At 38.3% G+C, this 23,507-nt stretch overlaps 2 protein-coding genes and 2 long non-coding RNA genes across 4 annotated transcripts in view; 3 read left to right on the top strand and 1 right to left on the bottom strand.

The window, feature by feature from the left end:
• Positions 1 to 23,507, top strand: part of LOC136695677 (uncharacterized) — a 184,615-nt gene that overhangs the window by 51,274 nt on the left and 109,834 nt on the right. The window lies entirely within an intron of this gene.
• Positions 3,365 to 4,949, bottom strand: zgc:113176 (uncharacterized protein LOC554708 homolog). Its single transcript, XM_066667359.1, has 5 exons — positions 4,946 to 4,949; positions 4,433 to 4,593; positions 4,093 to 4,246; positions 3,740 to 3,829; positions 3,365 to 3,504 (listed from the first exon to the last, which is right to left on the bottom strand). Exons 1-5 carry the CDS (start codon positions 4,947 to 4,949, stop codon positions 3,365 to 3,367), a joined length of 549 nt encoding a protein of 182 aa, XP_066523456.1.
• On the top strand, positions 18,495 to 22,910 carry LOC136695158 (uncharacterized). Its single transcript, XR_010802257.1, has 3 exons — positions 18,495 to 18,588; positions 19,873 to 19,944; positions 21,633 to 22,910. It is a non-coding gene; the product is annotated as an uncharacterized lncRNA (long non-coding RNA).
• LOC136694020 (zinc finger protein 665-like) lies at positions 19,982 to 21,637 on the top strand. Its single transcript, XM_066667358.1, has one exon. It carries the CDS (start codon positions 19,982 to 19,984, stop codon positions 21,410 to 21,412), a length of 1,431 nt encoding a protein of 476 aa, XP_066523455.1. The 3' UTR covers positions 21,413 to 21,637.

Below are 23,507 nucleotides of genomic sequence, written 5' to 3'. Positions count from 1 at the left end.
GGTAACGTCACCATACAGTAAAATAACTAATGGTTGAAAATGACTGATTGCTGCTTTATTGTGTGAAATTTAGAAATTAAAATAATTCTATTCCAAAAACACATTTCACAGAACAATGACAGTGGAAAAATACATTTTAGAAGATAATACAGACAATGAAAAGCTATTAAAGTAGAATGAAAATAAATAAAAAATATAAAAGACAAAAAACCAGTGCAATAAAAGAAAAGCCCTTTTTTAAAAAAGTACAAGAACATAAAAGAAACAGACTAAATTAGAGGTGTATGAAGTAAAGATGTAGATCTAAGTGCAGCGTGACTCAAAGACACAGGAGAACAGGAAGGTCTTTGGTGTAGATTTGAAGGTAATATTTGGAGCTAATCTGACGTCTTCCGGGAGTCTGTTCCAGGTTCAGGGGTCACAGAGACTGAGAGCTGCCTCCCCCTGTGTGGTTCTGACCCGGGGCACCACTAACGGACCGGTCCCCAGTGATCTGAGGGGTGACGGGGTTCATACACTTCTAACAGATCTGAAATATATTTTAGTCTGAGGAACTTTATTTATTTATAAATAATTAGTAGCACTTTAAAAATCATCCTGTGTTTAACTGGGAGACAGTGCACTGACCTGAGGATAAAGTAACATACATCCTCTAGATCCTCAGTATCAAACACAGCACTAAGGCTGTCACACCACTGAGTGTAGACCACTGCTGGTCCACCATCGGACCACTCAGATTACTGTCCTGTACAGGATAGAACTCATTTATAATCTCCTCAAACAGATTTTACATTCACAGAGACTTTTATTCTGGAAAACACACTAATACAAATATTACCAACAACTATGAGAGAGATAATAATGAGTATAAGACTGATATAAAATGATTAAATGATAAAAATGTTGACGCTGTGCTGATTTAAATTATTTACTAATCTTATTTATAAAGAATAACAAAAAGAACCTAATGAAGGAGAAAAATGTAAATTGGACTGTGAATGGAAAAGTGATAAAATGTGACGTTTTGTCTAAAATTCTGTTTAATCAGCAGCGGTCCGCCCAGAAAACGCTGTGTAAAACACTAGTGGACCTCCAACTTTGTCCTCAGTGGAACTACAGTGGTCCACCGTCTCCTTGTCCTCAGGGACGGTTGATCTCTCCTGTCCATTCCTTATTTACTCTACAGCCATGAGTTAATCGACTAAAACATTAATAGTTCAGGTCGAGGAGAGAGTGAATGAAGGCAGGACTCGGTGTTAACGTCTAGTAAAAAAGCAAGCCAAAGTATATGCTTCGCTGCTTAGCTCTGCTATCTTTTATTACTTTCCCTTTTATTTTTTCGAAACCTCCTTGTTTTTCTGTGATAGAGAATCTGAGCTTTTAAATATACACAAGTCAGCAGCACTAGGAAGCGAAAATGGGATATTGTCTACTTTTGATACTTTTTAAAGTAGTGCGATTGCTCTAGGAACCAGGACTGTTCCGACAATCAGGACATTTTCAACAGACTACAGTAGAAGAAACTTGTGAAATGCCTCATCATTTTGTTCAACACATGTGCTGTCAGAATTGTTACAGACATCTACAGAGATTCTCAGCTTTGGAAATGGACTTTCGGAGACTGCTATCAGAGTTTAAGGACTGGCATTTCAGAGCTGTGTGAGGAGTAACAGTGAGTGGGAGTACAGGCAGCAGACAGCGGGCTGAGGACTAAACAGAGCAGCGGACAGTGGAGGGACACAGATCCAGACCAGAGTTAATGGGGTAACAACCCCAAATCTCATAGTGCGATGTGAGCCAAACATGACCAATGAAGATGATATTAAAAAAAACAGTTTTGACTAACTGCAAACATACCATCTACACACATAGCCTCCAATATTTCTATTGCTGTCTCTATGGAAAAAAGAGACAAGTTAGTTAGGGCTGGAAATTATGACTAACTCATCTCGATAGATTTAAGAGAAATGGCCTTAAAGTAGTGCTGGGCAATATAAGTGTGACTTTAGGGATGGCAGGTCAAGTCGAGCTGTACTCGACTTGACCCACCATCTCTAAAGACACATGGAGGACTAGCATCAAGACGGTGGAACAAACTTCCACTGACTTTCTGAACAGAGGACTCTCTTATGGTCTTCAAATACAGACTGAAGCCCCATTTCTTTCTGACCCACTTAGGTGAGCACTAATCTAAGTGCTCATCATAACAGACTGTTTTTGCACTTATAGTGCACTTAACTCCTTTCTTACTAGGTATGAGCACTTATTAGTTTCACCTTCAAGGTTTGAGCACTGACTAGATTGTATTGTGTATTGCACTTACTACGTTTTGTTCTTTCTAGGCATCAGCACTGGCCCTTGTTCTGACAAGCGTATGAGCTCAGAGGGAGTTTGGACCCTAACATATATGTACTAGGAAGGATACACATTCTGTTTGAATGCTAAGCACTTTTGTGAGTCGCTCTGAATAAGAGCTTCTGCTAAATGCCAAAAATTTACCTTAATTATGATTAATGAAGAATTATTTTGATTAAGACTTTTTTGTCTCATAGTTGCCCTGTGAACTAATGGCACCCCCTCCAGTGTGTGTTCCTGATTCTGGGTAGGCTCTGGACCCACCGCGACCCTGAACTGGATAAGTGCACTCAGACAATGAATGAATCTCTCATAGGTCACTGACAAAGTGTGTACTATAAATACACCCAAATATCAAAGCTGGAATTTTTTTTATAATGTTGTTGGGAGCTTGCCTGTCTGTTTTGAGCCATGCTCTGTCACCTGGAACCAGCCTTAACTATTTATTTTGAGGCTGCTCCATGACTTGCTGGAGGCAGTTGGGCTTTGATATCTGGATGATGGGTAGCTAGATGAGTTCTTAAATTTGCATTTAAAATGCAAAGATATATTTATTTAGATGGGGTAATAATGATATTTGGATAATATTAATTTAGATATATTCAAATATCTAGTTTGTAATGAAAGCGATGATAATACCTCTGTCAGCACTGGTCACTGGACCACCCTCTGCAGAGTTGCATGGAAATTTAGGTGTTTGTCCTACATAGAAATATAGAAAAGGAGTGGACATTTTTTTTTTTTTTTTTTTTTTTTTAATCAGTCAGTTTTAATAAAACAGGAAGGAACATAAAGTGTAAGACAACATACCATCTAAACACATGTGGTACTGTGGTAATTCTTCGTTTGGTTCTTCTGGGGCACACCCTGCAGCAGACATATCCGAGCCTTGAGGCCAGTAAAGCAAGGTACATAGCAAAAAGTTAAACAATTTGGAAAGCAACAAATCTCACTTAAGGCATCCATCCAAACGAATCCATGTAATAACTTACATATTTGAAATGAAATGTCATTTCCATGCTGCAAAATTGCAGCCATAAAGACAGGGTTTCCTGAAGGGTAGGTCATTAGGCAGGCCAGTGACTTTGATAATAATCTTATTTGCAGCTAAGGATTTGTAGGGAAGCCTTCCAGTGCCTCCAGCTTCTTCTAGTAAACAAAAAAAAAGGTTAAAAATACTCAAAATATTTGAATAATTTCTGAAAACACTATTCTTATACACATTACCATTTGATAAAATACCTGGAAGACATTTAGATTTTTAGCAGCATTCAGAGCTCACAATCACCTTCCCTAAGCTTGTACTATGTTTGGGGTGGGGGTGGGGGGGGGGTGTTTAAATGGTCCGCCCAGCATGAAAATGAGTAACAAAGCAAATACTCACTGTACTTTTGATTGAAGAGATCCTGAACCTTACGAACCATAATCTTAACCGAGTCCAATTTTGAGTTAGAGGGACAATTTTTCGAACTACCTGGAAAATGTGAACAAAAAACAAATGTCTTCAAAAACCAGGTCCCCAAAAACACAAGTAAAAACATATCAAACCATCCACAGAAATATAACAGCAACATGATGGTATAAAGTTAAAATTAAGCAGTGTAGGGAAAGAACTGCATAGATTTAATTTGGAGGAACAGAATAAGTGTATTCACAGCTAATATCAAGCAAATATTAATGAAAAATCATAACATGACACCACTTTATAAAATTACTAGATTTAATTTGCAATATTACCTGCAAAAAAAAGCCCAAAATTGTTTCCTGTACCAGTTGATCTTAGAAAATCACTGGCTTTCCTGCTGGACAGCTCTTGTACAAAAGCTTGTGGACTGAAGCCATCATGTAATAGGACTGCTGTTTCTACACCCAGTTCTTCTAGCTGTGACACCTTTTTAAGCAGAAAAAAAACATTATCAAGCACTTTTAAGAAAGCTACTAAAATGCACTGAGAAACAAAAACAGACATTAATAATTAACACACAGAAATGTGACTGACACCACACCAGTAGACATGTTCTTTGACTTGCTTTTATATGAGATATTCTTTTTAAAAAACATACAGTAATTTCCACACCTCAGTCTTAAGCTGTTTTAGGTGTTTTCTAATCTCCCTCATTTCACTGCTAAGCTGCCCTGCTTGCCCTTGCACTTTCAGATCTGCAGCCTGCTGAACGTATTGCCTTTGCTCATCTTCCCCTAAACTGCTCCACCTGTCCCTGATGTCTGCCATTGTACCTGAAGACAAATGCAGTATGATGAAACAACCATTCCAAGCTATCAGTATTAATATGTACAGCAAGAACATTTAAACCTGAAATCAATTACATGTTTTTGGTTTGTTTGCTTTATGATTTTGTTCACATTCAGTACAGTGCACATTAAAGAAAACATGTACAATTGTGGGGAAACCTTGTTCTCTGGTTTATTTATGTTCAGAAGCTCTGCATCTTTTAAGTTGGAATGGTGTGCTTGAGAACAAAAAAATGACCGTATGTGGCTTTTGATTTGTGTTTACTTTCATGCAGTTAGTGCTCTCCCAAATTTAGATTCAGTTTCATCTACAGAAAAAATAAGTATATATATCAACCCATTTACATACACTGGGCTTTGAACACGCAAACAGCTTGGAGAGCAGTCTAACACCACTTACCACCACCGAGAATAAAAAAGTGTCTAAGAAAAAATGCTTGTTTTAAAATATTTGTTTTTCACCACACAGTCCAATAGTGATAAGTTATTATTAAAGAAGAAAAATGTGCTCTCCAATTATTGTTGATTTTTTTATGATTAAAATGTTTACAAGTTTAAAAAGATGATGTCTATTACCTCTGCATTTTTTATATAAATTACAGTATCGAGAGTGGAATGTGAGTGTAGAATGGGTTTATGTAGATTTTAGGTGTACAAATAAGTTTTAAAGCATTTTTAGAGTAACCTATAATTGTAACTCAAGATTATCATGCACTTTTTCATTTTATGGTAAATATTGGGATTTTATGAAACATAAATTAACCTAAAAATAAGGAGTTTGAAAACGGCGAGTGAGAAGAATATATTCATTACTGTATTTTTGTTATGAGATCCATTAAGGAAAAAAGTGCTGAAAAAGCATGGGTATAGATTGGTTCTGTCCTTCTGGATAATATTGTTTCCAAAAGTTTGTGAGTTTTGGTTTAGAACATTTAAAGATTTTGATGTTAGCCATTGTGAAAGTAGCATAGTAACCATTCATTTTTAGGGTTTTTTAAAGAAATAAAATGACAATAGTATTTTTACATACTACACAACAGTTTACATAATACACAAAAGAGTAGGAGAATGTTTGAATCATTAATTACAATTTTATGTTACACACACAAAGTTACTTGTATACCAAATAATTTGGATGGTAATTACCATATGTTTACCTTTACATGACTTCAACAATACAGGCAACACCCTCTTGATTCTGGAGGTTAATGTTGTATTAGCTGACCTTCGGTTTATTAAAATAGCTAAATAAATGCAGCTAATGCCACTCAACCTAGCTAGCCACATACTTCTCAAATTATCATTAGCATGGTTAACCAACTTGTAGATAAATAAATGACAAGTCAGGCATGCCCATTAACTTACATTCTGTACATTATTTAATTTACATTGAATCTGTCGTCTGAGTACCTCAGATATGACAGAGTGGGGGTTAATGAAGCCCCGCCGAGGCTTTAGCAGGCTTGCTAAGATGCACAAGCTTGCTAAATATAATTAGAGGATTAAAGTGCTTTAAAACAAGTGAACAGCACCATATTTCTCTCATAAAACCAGACTTAAGTTGATCATTAAAGCTTCTACACCGAGAACACTTCACAAGTTGCAAAGAAATGTAAATTTTACTCACCTTTATGACCGTGTACAGTGAAGCTGGAAGTCTGAGGTGATTTCAGGTCTGAGGTCAAAATGCCATGCGCTCACGTCCAAATTTAAAGATGAGTGCTGCGTTAGATAGATAGATAGATAGATAGATAGATAGATAGATAGATAGATAGATAGATAGATACTTTATTGATCCCCAGGGGAAATTCAAGGTCTCAGTAGCTCACAGACATCACATACAACAATCACTAACAGCAATGGACTAATAAAAACAAAACCCTAAAACAAATATCAAAATTTTCAAAATATCAAAATCAAATACCAAGTTAACATAGTGTGCTTAAGAATGATCAAACAATAGCCTGGCAAGAATCTGTGATACAGTGAGCAGCTGAGGATGATCTCTTGAGTGCAGTATAGAGTTTAAAAGCTGAAAAAGTGTTGATAGTGCAAAGGGTATGGAATGTGCAATATCAGTACAGTGCAATATCAGTGCAGTTTCAGAATTAGAAATAAATATAGTAAATAAATAGTGCAAGGCAAGGCAATTCAGTGCAATGTTTCTGTATTAAGTATAAAACTACTATTGTAGCTATCAGATTAAAGTATACATGAGGTAGATGAGTTGGTTGACTTGTCCCGTGGTTGACTTGTCTATTGTTCAGTTAGGTACACATGTACAAATATGGAGGGGTTGGAGGTGGTGGTGGTGGTGGATGAGCAGACAGACTATGCAGAGAAGTCCATCTCTCCTCTGCCCTTGAGTGAAGCGTTGAACAGCTCAATAGCCCTGGGGACAAATGACTTCCTCAGTCTGTCAGTTGAGCCTGGCAGTGAGCAAAGTCTCCAGCTGATCAAGCTCTTCTGCTTGGTTATGATTCTGTGGAGTGGATGGCACTCATTGTCCAAGATGCTAATCAGTTTGTTCAGGGTCCTCTTGTTTGATATGGAAGTGATGCACTCCAGTTCAGCCCCCACCACAGAAGTCCACCACCATCTCCTTGGTCTTTGAAGTGTTCAGTTGGAGGTTTTTCAGTTTGCACCATTGCACAAAGACCTCCACCAGGCTCCTGTACTCCTCCTCCTGCTCGTTCCTGATACACCCCACAATCGCAGTATCATCAGAGAACTTCTGCATGTGGCACGACTCAGTGTTGTAGCAGAAGTCAGATGTGTACAGGGTGAACAGGACTGGTGAGAGCACAGTTCCCTGTGGAGCTCCTGTGCTGCAGATCATAGTGTCGGAGAGGCAGTTCTTCAGTCTCACGTACTGTGGCCACTCTAACAGATAATCTGTAATCCAGGTTACCAGGTGAGCGACCACACCCGTCTGTTGGAACTTGTCTCCCAGTCTGAGAGGTTGGATGGTGTTGAAAGCGCTTGAGAAATCAAAGAACATGATTCTCACAGCACTGTTCCCCTTGTCCAGGTGTGAATGTGTCCTGTGTAGGAGATCCTGGTATGCAAACGGTAGTGGGTCCAGTGCATGGCGTACCTGGGGTCTCAGTATGCATAAGACCAGTCTCTCCGTTGTCTTCATCACATGTGATGTTAGAGCCACAGGCCTGTAGTCGTTAAATTCACTTGGGTGTGACTTCTTAGGGACAGGGGTGAGACATGATGTCTTCCACAGTGTTGGAACTCGTCCGAGACGGAGACTCAGTTAAGCAGCCTACGGAGAGCAATTAAAACTCAATATATATATATATAATGACTTTAGACTAAAATATATTAAACTCAAATGGAATAAAAGCAGACAAGTTTATAAAACACCCTATTCAACACTTCTGTATTTTTCTAAACAAGAAAATATTTCTTACACCTCACCCTGATAATCAATTTTCAACAGACGATAAAATCACACTTCCTGCTGATTTGTTCATTAAAAGCAGTAATATACTGTAAGTTCTTTTGATCATTTGGCATGTCCCACAATGCATTGCTTAAAACAGTAAAATACTGTAAAACAGAATTACAGTACCTTACTGTTGAAAATTAATGTAAATTTACTGCAGTTATTTACAGTGCACTCACTGTTACTCCTCACACAGCTCCGAAATGCCAGTCTTTTTTAAACTCTGATAGCAGGCTCCAAAAATCCCTTTCCAAAGCTGACATTCTCTGTAGAAGTCTGTACCAATTCTGACAGCACATGTGTTGAACAAAATGATGAGGCATTTCACAAGTTTCTTCTACTGTAGCTTGTTGAAAATGTCCTGATTGTCGGAACAGTCCTGGTTCCCAGAGCAATCGCACTACTTTAAAAAGTATCAAAAGTAGAAAATATCCCATTTTGGCTTCGTAGTGCTGCTGACTTGTGTATATTTAAAAGCTCAGATTCTCTATCACAGAAAAACAAGTAGGTTTAAAAAACATAAAAAGGAAAGAAATAAAAGATAGCAGAGCTAAGCAGCGAAGCGTCTGAACGGCAAGGAAGCAGGAAGAAATGGACCCATTACAGAAACAAACTAAGCTGTTCTGCATTAAATATCTGATCTGTCTTATGTTTCTGATGCTGAGTCATTGGTTCATTTATTCAAACACTTAACATATTACAGAATTAACGTGCTGCTGTTTTTATTTGGAAGCAAATGTATTTAATGAATTAATAAATCATGATATAGGTTTATTTGGAACACACATGGGCCTACATAGTGGAACAGTACCAATTAAACCCAGACTTCTGAAAAGTTTCGTAAAATATCTGTATCTTATTCTAAAATGTACATGAATTAGTTCATATGTTTTTAAATGAGAGGTTAATCTGGCATTTTCCAAACAGATATCCATGGTAAATCGGATTGCTGTCTATTAAATAAACCTGAAAAACAGATTCTGGTGGGGCTTAATGCGTACTCACACTACATGTGACGCTTATAAGTCAAAGACATAGTAACAGCTGTGTAAGGACTTATTTAACCAATCACAACCAGTCCCTCCATTGATCAGTTCTGCAGATTGACCCTAACTTTAACTTAGTGTTTCATCGTCTGTTCAGTTGAGTTCTCATTTACTCTGTCAGCCACACCTCAGATCACTCTTAGTTCTCTGTGTAATGAACATTGTAGACCCCATTCACCTGTAAAACAACATAAACTTCTCAGAGGACACAGCATTAGTGGGCCTCATTTCAGATGGTGATGAAGGAGCCTGCAGGAATGAGGGGGAATGTCTAGGTCCTGGCTCTTCACACCTCTAGAACAAAGGAGATCATCGTGGACTTCAGGGGAACAAAGCAGCCAGACCACCTCCCCCTCCACATATTTGGAGAAGCAGTGTGGAGAGTGTGAAGTTCCTCTGTGTCCACATCAACAAACACCTAACCTGGTCTCCTAACCGCACTGACTCCGATTCCACCCCTTTCCTGACCACATCACCCCCCCCCCCCTTCTCCTTCTTCTTGGAGAATGTGGTCTGGCATTATCTTGTTGAAAAATGCAGGGTCTTCCTTGAAAGAGATGACGTCTAGATGGGAGCATATGTTGTTCTAGAACCTGAACATAGTTCTCTGCATTAATGGTGCCTTTCCAGACATGCAAGCTGCCCATGCCACAAGCACTCATGCAACCCCATACCATCAGTGATGCAGGCTTCTGAACGGAGCGTTGATAACAACTTGGGTTGTCCTTGTCCTCTCTGGTCCGGATGACATGGCGTCTCAGTGTTCCATAAAGAACTTAAAATTGTGACTCCTCTGACCACAGAACAGTCTTCCATTTTGCCACACTCCATTTTAAAAGACCCCTGGCCCAGTGCAAACGTCTGAGCTTGTGGAGCTTGCTTAGAAATGGCTTCCTCTTTGCACTGTAGAGTTTCAGCTGACAAATTCAGTTTTTGTTCACAATTTGTTTAGTGTCCCAACTTTTTCGAATCCGGTTTGTATATTTTAAACACATGGTCTTAAGTGCAGCATTAAGAGATGTCCACTGTTCTGAGTTTATACATATGTTCTGTGTCTGTGCTCCAAAGAGGGAAATGTTTAGGATGAGCTGCCAGTAAGGATAAGAGATAATACATTTTTTTCTCTCTCTCAGTCCCTTGAATGTGCAAATGTAAACCAAACTCCATATTCCTATATTTGGAAAGGTAAAGAATCATATATATTGGAGTGCTGGCCAAGAGCCGGGGAGAGAGAACAGTGCGCACAGGACACCTATCTCTCCGGATCCTTAAGAACCGAAGAAGATATTTACACCTTTAACCGTGTCTGCGGAGATTCTTTTCCATCACTTGTCTTCACAATACAGTAAATAAACAACAAAAAGATGGTGACGGGGATGGGATGTTGAGTTGTGGCCTTTCAGCTTCAGACGGCTCCTGCATTCGAACTCCCGCTTAAAGCCGGCAAATAAAGGTGAGATTTTTCACAACTTTGAGCGTGGTTGTTTGTTTGATTGATTTATGAGGTATTAAAAGAGAAGAAATAGAAGAGAAAAAGGAATAAAAGGAAAAGAGAGAATAGTGAATTAAATAAGGATTAGGAAGCCGCTATTTTGGTTAAAGTCCTCTTTTAGAGGCGGGGTTTGACCGGCCGTAAATCCTGAAAAATCACTAGGTGATTATTGGGTCAGTTCAAAGGAACTGGAGGTGTAAACTGAGATTTAATTTGGGGTGCCCACTCGAAACACTGTTGACAAACACTGCATTGATGCTGCCTCTTTTTGAATTACTACACCTCATAAGGAGCATAAATTAAAATAGGAATAAAGGAGCGGCAGTGAAAATAAAAGCATGCTGTTAAAGTGAGAATGAGTCGACTATGAAGAATTTGTGTTAAATGTTGAAAATGAAGTGTTTAGTGGTAAGTTTCATTGGTTTGTCTATGTGTAAGCGCTGTTGGGTTTGTTGGATGATGTGTGTGTGTGTGTGTGCTTGGTGAGTGAGGGAAAAAGGGGAGAGTCCTTCTGTAAGTGTGTGTGTCTGTGTGAGTGTGTCTCTCACTCACCCTCCCTTCCTCATCCTCTCTCTCTGTCTCTCAGTCTGTAACTATGTGTGTGTGTGTGTGTGTGTGTGTGAAGAGCTGGTGTCTCACTTTCTCTGTAAGGAGCCATAAATAGTGTGTGTGTGTTTAGAAAAAGGGGGGTAAAGGACACCTTTTCTCTGTCCAGAGAGTGTCAGAGTGAAGAAAGTCTTAGCCAAGAGATAAGCGAATAGGAAATGTGATGAAGAATGAGAGACTTAGAAATTAATAGGGAAAGAAATTTATAACAGTAAAAACGTATGAGCTTCGTTCAAGGACAGTTATTGTAAATGATTTCATGAACCTCTAAATAAGAGGGCTTTGTTTGTTTATAATTCCAATATGAGCCTTGAACAGAAGACTTTATTAAATTAAAAAGTACATTTTAATGAGCCTTTGTTGGAGACCTTAAATTAAGAGGACAATTGATCAAATGAGCTCCTGAAGGACGTTTTTAGAGGCTGAGAATAGGAAAAGGGAGAGAGGAGTTATAAAGCTGAGTTTTGTAATAATTAGTGTTAAAGGGGAATCACAACTGACAAAGGTGTCTGTCTGTAATTAATAGGGTACATTGGGTAAACTGTAAGGTTTAATCATGGGAATGAAAGGTTAAATTAGTATTGGAAAAGAAAAGGAGAACATTTGAAATCTCCATATGTTGGCTTTTATTGGGAGAAAAAAGAGAGAGATGGCAGGACTTTGATTTGTGACGCACTGATAAAAGCCACATTGATTGGTTTAAATAGAAAATAATAGTTATTTGGGCAAATTAAAAATGATATGTATAAATATATGATGTGCAGTGCTGTGCAGAGGTCTGGGCTCCTGAGATTGTGTGCGTTTGAACTGTTTCTTTTCAGTGGGTGTGGTGCTTGTCTGGAGTTGTGTGTGAGCACAGCAGAGATAAAAGTATAATAATCTAAAATAAATGGGATATATAAGATAAATTTAACATAGTGGGTGAGAGTGAGTTGGTGGAGCAGTCATTTGTTTGGGTTCTCTTTGAATGCAATAGTTTGATCAAATAGAGGCTGTTTAGGGTAATTTTTTTGGTCAGTGGAACTGGGTGATGGCCTTATATGGAGAGAACTGACACAAGGTGTATGGCATAATTGTATGGCATATTAAAGGTTTGATTTCTCTGAAGTTGGCAAATTCAATTCGGGTTTAATTTTGTTGATTGTGGTAATATAGTCGCCTATAAACAGAGGAAAAATGGGGAGAAATAATTTAAAAAGTGTAAGCTGGGAACATATTAAGCCATTATTAATCCATGAATGCACTAATGCTTCAAAGGGGGTTACAACTGTTGAAATAATTAAGAAAAATAATCCTTTAATAAAAAGCATTGTAAAAATATCGGCAAAATTTTATAAGCGATGGCCTGACATAGACCAACCACGACTGGTAGAGGGGACACTAACCCAGATGTAATTAAAACAATGGAGGTAGTTCATCAAGGAGAAAAGCGAAATGAAAAAAGACAAATAGAGCTTGGCATTCTCCAGTTATTTGAACAAGAGAGTCAGAAACTGATAAAGGCTGAAAAAGAAGAGAAGGAGAAAGGTACAGGAGTAATAGGTCAGCGTACAAAGGCAATAGAAAAACAAATGGCAGAAGTTAATGTGCCTTTTTCACATGTGGACTCAGTTAAGAAACCCCCACCTTATGAGAAGGAAGAGAAAACAGAGGAAGTCTATCCTAAGCTTCCAGTGATCAGTCAAGGAGGAAGTTATCATATCCGTGATGAGGATGACTACAAAATAGAAGCAGGACAAACAGAGATGATGCTAAAGCTGTATCTGAGTTCCAAAAGCAAGAAGAGAATACAACATCTGCAGACTAAAGGTCATTTGAGAATGACAAGGAGGACAGTTGGAGATAAAGAAGATCTGAGTGACCAGGACGAGGTCATGGGTGGATATGACAATCAGACGAATGCTGGCTAAAGCAGTGACGTATATTTTAAACACATGGTCTTAAGTGCAGCATTAAGAGATGTTCACTTTTCTGAGTTTATACGTATGTTCTGTGTCTGTGCTCCAAAGAGGGAGATGTTTAGGATGAGCTGCCAGTAAGGATAAGAGATAATACATTTTATTTTTTCTCTCTCTCTCTCAGTCCCTTGAATGTGCAAATATAAACTTTTCCATCACCTGTCTTCACAATACAGTAAATAAACAACAGTGTAAATAAAGTACTTAAGTTATTAGTAAATATTTGCAGGGGATGCTGCAATATATATACTGCTATGTAAATCTTTGTTACTGCTCACAGGACAACTACTCACATTTAATTTATTTCTGTGTTAAGCCACCATCATGGAAAACCGAAGTAAATGTGATGTCTACCTTTGCATGCAATCAGACAGACTTGTTTTAGAGATTGGCATCTTTTGCAGAATTGACTCATACATATATACACACAAGGACATATAGTACGGCTATCTTTATTATTTAAAGGCAGGGGTGCACACTATGGGGGGAGACTGGCTGGACAGTGCTTCGCTGCAGAGTTGTTATGAAGCTATGAGGTGGTAGCAACTATCCCACCGTAGTATTAAATTATTACAGTGTAATTAATGTAAATATTGTACATATTGTTTGGCCATATTCATTGTATATATGTGTTTTGTTACTGATTTCTTTACATTTATTTTTATGCTTTTGTGGTGTCACAATAAACACTTAAAAAGGGAGGTTTCTCTGCCTTCCAAGCCTCTTTACACCTCATCAACACCTCTCTCAGGTAACTTCCTGACCACTCCTCCACACATTGCCACATAAAGCTTCTCTAGAACTTCTAAATATTTTGTATAAACGTTAGTTGATGGAGGTCTGATTTTATATGAAAGGTAATCAGCTATGGATTTTGAATTTAAATAAGATACAGTTTGCTGAAATAGATGTTTGAGTAGAACTGAATGAATGGAAGTTACATCAACTACAAAACCATGTGAAAAATGTCTAAATCATGTTATGTGCCTTGGTATGTTCTTTCTGTGTGTGTCTGTATATGTGTGTCTATGCATGTGGTGTGTGTTTGTCTTCCTTACATTCCACTGTTTTCCAGTCCCTCCAATTCCCTATGCCATGTTTTGGTTCTTCAAACATTCCGATATAGTGCTGTATTGGACCGAATCCCAGGAGAGAAATCCTTGCTTTTTGTATTGCTGATGTTTGTGTTTACTTTGTGTGTGTTATATCATGTACCTCACTTTGTTATCTCGTCCCTTGATGCTGATTTCTGCCTCTGGCTTTTGACTTTTTTGCTGATTGTAGAAATATTGTAAACATATACAGTGCCGGGTGTAGGGAGTGGCTGCCGTTTTGTTTGGGAACAAGGGTTTTTTATTCTGTGTTCATATGTCAGGGAGTAAGGGAAGCATATTTGTCTTTTGTTTTGGTTCACTGCTAGGTAAGGTATTTATTTGTTTGGCTGGGTTTTTGTTTGTTGTTATGGCCTGGGTCACTCCTGAAGTTGTTGTATCAATGTTTGTTTTTACTTAGATTGTCAACCAATTTGAGTATTTTCTTCTTTTCATTTCTTCTCATCATACATTTACTGTCAGTAAATCACCACATACATTGCCATGGCCCCTTTCCCCTAGACAAGGTCGTAACAAACATGATAATTGAACAAAGGAATCATATTAAGCTGGTTAAAGTAAGTGATTTTAGTAGAATGAAATCAAATTTATTTGTATAGTGCCTTCTACAACTGATGTCACAAAGCAGCTTCACAGAATTCCAGAAAAAGACAAAGTTTTAAAATGAAATATAAAAATGTAAAGAATGTAAAAATCCCCAGGTGAGCGAGGCCAAGGGCGACATTCGCAAGGAAACACTCCCTCAGCTGAGGAGGAAAACTTGGGAGGAACCAAGGCTCACAAGTGGGTACCTATCCTCCTCTCATCAATCTACTGGTAGTAACAGTTAGGAGTCTGTGAAAACTTCAGTGTAGGGGGCGGGCAGCTCCAAGGCAAGTGGTGGTGGCTGGAGCATGGGCAGCTGGTCTTAAAATTATTAAAATCTTAAAATTATTTTTAATCTCTTTAGGTGTATGTAAAGCAGAAAACTACCAAAGGCTAAACTAAACAAATGAGTTTTTAGCCTAGATTTGAAGATTGTCACTGTGTCTGAGTACCGAACATTTTCTGGAAGATCATTCCAGAGTTGGAGGGCTTTATAAGAAAAGGCTCTTCCCCCAGCTGAGGCCTTCTGAATTCTGAGAACTATTATAAGTCCAGTATTCTGTGATCTGAGTAAACATGGAGGCTCATAATAGGAAATTGTATCTTGAAGGTATTCAGGAGCAAGCCCATGTAGAGCTTTATATGTTAATAACAGAATTTTGTAATTGATGCGGAATTTAACAGGCAGCCAGTTAAGTGATGATAGAACTGGACTGATATGTTCAAATTATCTAGTTTTAGTGAGGACCCTGGCTGCAGCATTTTGAACTAGTTGAAGTTTTCTTAAATTGCTGCTGGTGCATCCTGACAGTAGTGCGTTACAGTAGTCAAGCCTTGAAGTAATAAAGGCATGTACTAATGTGTCTGCTCCTGCAGGGGTAAGTAATTTCTAATCTTGGAGATGTTGTGAAGATGTAAAAAAGCTGTCCTAGTGATACTGCCTATGTGTTGATCAAATGATAAATCTGGGTCAATTATGAAGCCAAGGTTTTTTGCTGCTGAACCAGGTTTAACTGGAAAGTCAGCGAGATTTAAAATTAAATCTGATAAATTATTTCTTGCCACCTTTGGACCCAAAAGCAGGACCTCTGTTTTGTTGCTGTTTAGAAGGAGGAAGTTACGCAACATCCAGCCTTTCACGTCTTTTACACAGCCCTCTATTTTCTTTAATCTGTGTTTGTCATCGGGCTTTGGCTGAAATATACATCTGTGTCGTCTGCATAACAGTGAAAGTTAATGTCATGGTTTCTTATAACTGTGCCTAGTGGTAACATACATAATGTAAATAATAATGGTCCTAAAATAGAGCCTTGCGGAATTCCAAATCTTAGTTCAAAATAATTGAAAGATAGATTGTTTACTTTTACAAACTGATAATGTTCCGTTAAGTAAGATTCGAACCATTGTCATTTAGGTATATATTGAGTAGGTTTTGTGCAATTAAATTATTGTTTTATATCTTTTAAATATGTTTACTCTTACTCACGATTGAGTCTGAGGTGAGTTAAGGTCATTTAAGGTAGAATTTAAATTATGAAGTACTGTTTATACCGTGTATACTGATTGTTCGTAGAACATATTATATTATATGATATATTTTGTTGAATATAATTATCTTAAATTGGTATTTGTTAACATTGTTTAACCAACGTTTGTGCACTTTGTGTAGACAAGGAAAATAAATGGTCCACCTTACTGTGATGAGTGGTGTCTTCAATAGGATGTCAGAGCAAATCTTGAACAACACAACACACAACTAAAGCTCACTCCCTGTTGTTTTTGTGTATTTACAGAGTAAACCAGGAAAACAGTTGTCTGCATAATCCAGCCCGCTCCCTGTTGTTTCCTTGTACTTACAGTGTAAGAAGTAGAGAACTGTGAGGAACTACATATTTCAGTCCACTCCCCGTTGTTTCACTGTAGTTACACTGTAAGAAGGAGTGAACTGTGAGGAACTACATAATCCAGCCATTCTCTGTTGTTTCCCTGTATTAATGGTGTAAGAAGGAGAGAACAATAATTACTTTGTGGTTTCTATATAATTATTGAAAAAATAAAATGTGTATAAAGCTTTGCATGTCTTATTATTGTGTTATATACATATATCATGGCTAAGACATAGCTCATATGAAATTAGTTAATGGTCAGAGATTGCTGAGGATTGTGGTATAATATTAAGTTTGTCTATGTTAAGACCTAGTGTCAAAACTAAGCCTGAAGTGTGACTACAATAGTGTGTAGGCACTGTTAATTTTTGAGTAATACCAACAGAGTCTGGGATTGAAGTAAAAGCCTTTTCAGTGGGTCATCTTCCTTCTCAAAATGGATATTGAAATCTCCTACAATTATAACTTTGTGATTGCACACAGCTAGGTTTGCAGCAAAATCACTGAATTCTTTTAGAAATTCTGAGTAGGGCCCTAGAGGTCTGTAAATGTTGCATAATAAAAATGTCTTTTTTGTCACCGGATTTGTCATAATGGTGGAGAGAACCTCAAAAGAAGTGAAGGTGTCACATTGTTTATGACTGATATCTAGAGTATTTTAGTAAATTACACATAATCCACCTCCTTTGCCTGATAATCTTGGGCTATGTTCATAATTACAGTCTAGAGGGGTGGCTTAGTTTAGTGCTGAATATTCATCTGATCTAAATCTAATCTGAGGTGTTGCTGCTTTCATCTGAATATGATTTAATATTGATTAGGTTGTTAAAACGAGCTGATTGAGTTTTTCTGCCTTTACATTTAATTCGGGGCAAAGGCATAGTTTCAATCCAGATGAAACTAGGTGACATCTCAAGGCAGTTCGCAGGCAGTCGGTTTAGGCTGTCTGCCTACGGCCTGGTCCCGGCTCTGGATTGTCAGCAGATGTTTATACTGACTCTGCTGATGTAGCATCAAGCTACTTCTTGAGGAACTAATTAAAATAATTGCTTGTTGAAAGCAATAGCGTGGTGTTTAATACTATAAATGTATATATTCATCATACTACATTTATCATAATAATCACATCTAAAGTGTTCAGACTAAAGTAAATTATCCTACAGATTATAAAGAGATAAAGCAGCAGGTTAATAAAACACTTATGTTAACTTTGCAACATAAGTAAAAGTAAATACCACCATCTACTGGCAAAATGTTGCAACTTTAGTGAAAAGGTCAAGATGTTGTAGAATAACGTCTGTACAGGTAAAAGAAAAAAAGTAAACAAACAAAGAACCCAAAATCAAGCAAACAAAAATATAAAAACCTAAAAATATGCCGTCTGTACATGAAAAAACAACCCCTTTAGATGTAAAAACATGCTGTACACTCAAAAAATAGTTCTGTAGACATAAAAGAAACACCTCTCAATACAACAACACGCACATACTTTTCGTCTGTATACGTCATATTTTTAGGTGTACAGGCGTTAGGTTTAAGACGATTTTGGCCCCAAATGCATGCCATACACGTTATTTTCCGGCCCACTGTATGGAATAACCACATGACTGAAAACAACCTATTGGAATGATGCTCTGGACTGAGGGCGCTGTCTCTGTGGGCACTGTCCAATAGGAGAGCAGCTGTTATGATTTTGTAGCCAATCGTGTAAGAGGGGGCGGGCGTTGTGGTGTGTGTGTGTGTGTGTGTGTGAGAGAGAGAGAGAGTGCGAAAGAGAGAAGCAGGAGGAGAGCTGTGTGTTGAAGAGAAATCAAGTCCTGTTTTTTTTTTTACTGAAGGTAAAGATGTGTTACACCCCGTTTATACCGTGTTTTACTGAAGATAAACGAGTTTAAGATATTTACACCTCGTTTGTACCGTGTTTTACTAAAGATTAACGCGTTTAAGATATGTACACCACGTTTATACCGTGTTTTAGTTAAGATAAACGCGTTCAAGATATATACACACCGTTTATACCGTGTTTTACAGAAGATAAACGCGTTTAAGATGTTTACACCACGTTTATACCGTGTTTTACAGAAGATAAACGCGTTTAAGATGTTTACACACCGTTTATACCGTGTTTTACAGAAGATAAACGCGTTTAAGATGTTTACACCACGTTTATACCGTGTTTTACTAAAGATTAACGCGTTTAAGATATGTACACCACGTTTATACCGTGTTTTAGTTAAGATAAACGCGTTCAAGATATATACACACCGTTTATACCGTGTTTTACAGAAGATAAACGCGTTTAAGATGTTTACACCACGTTTATACCGTGTTTTACTAAAGATTAACGCGTTTAAGATATGTACACCACGTTTATACCGTGTTTTAGTTAAGATAAACGCGTTCAAGATATTTACACACCGTTTATACCGTGTTTTACAGAAGATAAACGCGTTTAAGATGTTTACACCACGTTTATACCGTGTTTTATTGAAGATACCTGGGCAATTAATCGAAATTCACATTTAGAATTTCTAACTTGTCTATATCAATTATATTGATTATTTTTATTCTGTTATGTCCCAACTGTGTGCAAATTTACTGTGTCTTTAAAACCACACTACCCAGCTGTAGTCACGTGATTCTGCCCCTATCTGCCATATGGACGCAACCTAAATGCCAAATCAGACCAAGTGACTCGGCCAGCTAGTGGTCTGGTTTTGGACGTGCTGTGTTTTGAGTATAATTAAGACGACACTGAACATAAGTTAAATGTACACAAGCTGTCAGTGACATAAGAAAAAACTCCCATATTTAATACTGGAGCAAATTTAAGCACTAAAATATGAGGGTCAAAAATACAAAAACAAAGTAATTGTTCATAAATCGTAATTGTGGTAAAATGTACAATTAATTGTGATATTGATTTGCACTTATATTGCCCAGCCCTAGATGTTGCTCTATTCCTGCACCATGAGTTATCAGCAGTGACTTATTTTTTGCTGTTTCAGTAGCAGTACTTAAGGTGGAACTGACTACAAATTCAGTAGAATATTGGTCACCAATAGAGAGCCAGGGGAGAGTGAATTTAACTAATTTATCTTTGTTTCTTTATTGTCTTCCAGGACAGAAGACCACCTCGTTGGATACATTCTCTGGCTCCTGTTGTTCAAGACAGTTCCAGAGTTTTTCCACAGGTGCATCAAGAAACATTTCCAAGTGGAATATAACACAATGTTGAGATCAGGAGTGATTAAATGTGAGGATATGGAGGACAGAAGCTCCAGTTCTCAGGAAACATGCTTGGATACTCCCCACACTCACACATCCAACAGGAAATCTTTTGAAAACAAACAGAAAACTTATGACTGTGGAGAGTGTGGGAAGAGTTTTACTCAGCTGGGTAGTCTCAAAACACACCAGCGCATTCACACCGGAGAGAAACCGTATCACTGTTCAGAGTGTGGGAAGAGTTTTACTGTACAGAGTCGTCTCCAAACACACCAGCGCATTCACACAGGAGAGAAGCCGTATCACTGTTCAGAGTGTGGGAAGAGTTTTACTCAACAGAGTAATCTCCAAAAACACCAGCGCATTCACACAGGAGAGAAGCCGTATCACTGTTCAGAGTGTGGGAAGAGTTTTACTCAACAGAGTAATCTCCAAAAACACCAGCGCATTCACACAGGAGAGAAACCGTATCACTGTTCAGAGTGTGGGAAGAGTTTTACTGAACAGGGTAGTCTCCAAACACACCAGCGCATTCACACAGGAGAGAAACCGTATCACTGTTCAGAGTGTGGGAAGAGTTTTACTGTACAGGGTAGTCTTCAAACACACCAGCGCATTCACACAGGAGAGAAACCGTATCACTGTTCAGAGTGTGGGAAGAGTTTTACTGTACAGAGTCGTCTCCAAACACACCAGCGCATTCACACAGGAGAGAAGCCGTATCACTGTTCAGAGTGTGGGAAGAGTTTTACTCAACAGAGTAATCTCCAAAAACACCAGCGCATTCACACAGGAGAGAAACCGTATCACTGTTCAGAGTGTGGGAAGAGTTTTACTGAACAGGGTAGTCTTCAAACACACCAGCGCATTCACACAGGAGAGAAACCGTATCACTGTTCAGAGTGTGGGAAGAGTTTTACTCAACAGAGTAGTCTCCAAACACACCAGCGCATTCACACAGGAGAGAAACCGTATCACTGTTCAGAGTGTGGGAAGAGTTTTACTGTACAGGGTCATCTCCAAACACACCAGCGCATTCACACAGGAGAGAAACCGTATCACTGTTCAGAGTGTGGGAAGAGTTTTACTCAACAGGGTAGTCTCAAAAAACACCAGCGCATCCACACAGGAGAGAAACCGTATCACTGTTCAGAGTGTGGGAAGAGTTTTACTGAACAGGGTCATCTCCAAACACACCAGCGCATTCACACAGGAGAAAAACCGTATCACTGTTCAGAGTGTGGGAAGAGTTTTACTGTACAGAGTAGTCTCCAAACACACCAGCGCATTCACACAGGAGAGAAACCGTATCACTGTTCAGAGTGTGGGAAGAGTTTTAATCATCAGAGTTCTGTCCAGAAACATCACTGCGTTCACCCAGAACCAGAAAGGTTAGCACTGAGTGAGGGAGTACCTTCAGAGATTGGGATTTAATTATTGTATTGTGTCAAATTCAATGTGAAAAATATCCTTAAAGCTGAAATGTGTAGTGCTTGGGAATTTGGAGACGTCTGATTGAACTGTGTGATACCATGGACTGTTTATGGAACTTTTATTTTTATTTTTAAGATGTGACTTCAGAATGCATTATTACAGGTCTTATTTACCCTCTCATTCACACTGTCATTGTTGTGTTTCACTGTGCTCCAAATAGAGACAATACAACTCCGTATTGAGCTTCTACTGCCCATCTGCCCCCCATCATCACCATTCCTCCCTATTTCTGGGGCTGGACTGTATACCTTTGGAAGGGTAAAGATCAGTGTTGGTGGAGCTATTAGTCGCACGGAGCACAGGAGTCATGGGGCTGTGCTACCAGGACCTCAGCACATATCCAGACAGACTGTTTTCCTCATTCTGATCGCCATGAAGGGCATGCCTGCTTATCACTGCAGCAAGACAAGTGTGCCGTGGAAAAGCATTTATTATAACTAAATTCAAAGCCAGTTGAATTATAATGATTTGGTCCATTTCCATATTGTATCTATGTCTATAGTAGAGTCACTCAGGTGATATTACAGTGTCCTGAGTACAAACATTATAATAACGCGTATCTTGCTCGAAAGATTACCATCCTATGATCATCTGATGTAGTATGATATGATCAATGTGTATTATTTCCTAATAAGAAATTGTGACTTTTTGAGAGTTTTAATTTTAAGTACCCAAACTTTAGCTTGTTTCAGAGACATCTCCACACTAGCAGATGTAAGGTGAGATAAACCTCCAGAGCAGGCCTGTAAAACCACCTCCAAAGACCCTTTTTTACGACTTAAGGACCCCCAGGGTCAAGAAAAGAATGCAGAGAGACACAAAGACTCAATCTTGATTGAAACACAATGCCCTCTTTAAAGGACACCTTTTTAAAGACTGTTAACTCTAAAAGACTCAAACATCCCAAAGTTCTTTCATGGAAAACAAGTTGTATATGGGCACAACGGTCTGAAATTAATCCCGTTTTGACAATCAAAATAGGTGGAATTAATTTACATGTGTTTAAAGTCATTTTTGTTTATATGAATTTATGTAGAACCAAGGTAGCCACATACTATGTGTTTAGTTGGTTAATAATTATATTAAACATGGTTGTCTTTTTCTTGATGATATTACTTTGTGTCAACATAATCTTTTATATTGCAAAGTATGATTCAGAATCCTGGAATATTCACTCACCAGGGATGGTCAAGTCTTTGTCTTGTCAAGTGTCATAAATTCTAGGTGATGCCAATATCAAGGTACAGGAAACAGCCAATCAGGAGCAAGAAAAGCTCCAATTCTCCCTCATTGAGGACGAGTCTGCCCCCCCCCTCCCCCATAGGGGAAAGATCAGTGTAGGTAGAGCTATTAGTCTCACGGAGCACAGGAGTCACGGGGCTGTGCTACCAGGACCTCAGCACACATCCAGACTGACTGTTTTCCTCGCCATGAAGGACATGCCTGCTTATCACTTATCAAGTTCAAAACCAGTTGAATTATAATGATTTGGTTTATTTCCATATTGTATCTATGTCTATAGTAGAGTCACTCAGGTGTTTATTACAGTGTCCTGAGTACAAACATTATAATGTGTATCTTGCTCTAAAGATTCCCATCCTATGATCATCTGATGACTCTCTGGACTCTCACTGAAAATGAACATGAAGGATGGTATTCCCAGAATCCTCAGCAGTATCACATGACCACCTCCACTTATCTGAGATCTTTTCACTGTTCCAAATCCTTCATGCTCATTAGACAGAGTATTTAAATACAGTGTTGGTTAAGATTGTTTAAGAGTATTGCATTATCTGTGCATTCAGAGCTTTTCTATTGTTTCTATTTTTCTCTTTGGATTTGCCCTTTGGATCTGTTTGATTGTTTGTATTTTTGGCTTGACTTCACTCTTCAAGCGTCACTCGAGTTATTTTTTGATATCATGACAAATTAATCTTTTTAAATTTTACTTTTTAAAGGTCGTAAGGACACAAAGATGAACAGGACTCTGTAGAGATCATAGTCTCTTGGTTTTAATTCTTTTGTGCCTCTGAAA

The sequence above is a fragment of the Hoplias malabaricus genome, chromosome 4, assembly GCF_029633855.1.
Source record: "Hoplias malabaricus isolate fHopMal1 chromosome 4, fHopMal1.hap1, whole genome shotgun sequence".
Taxonomy (NCBI): Eukaryota; Metazoa; Chordata; class Actinopteri; order Characiformes; family Erythrinidae; genus Hoplias; species Hoplias malabaricus.
The sequence above is the reverse complement of the archived record's forward strand: the minus strand, read 5'-3'. Positions and strand labels throughout refer to the sequence as shown.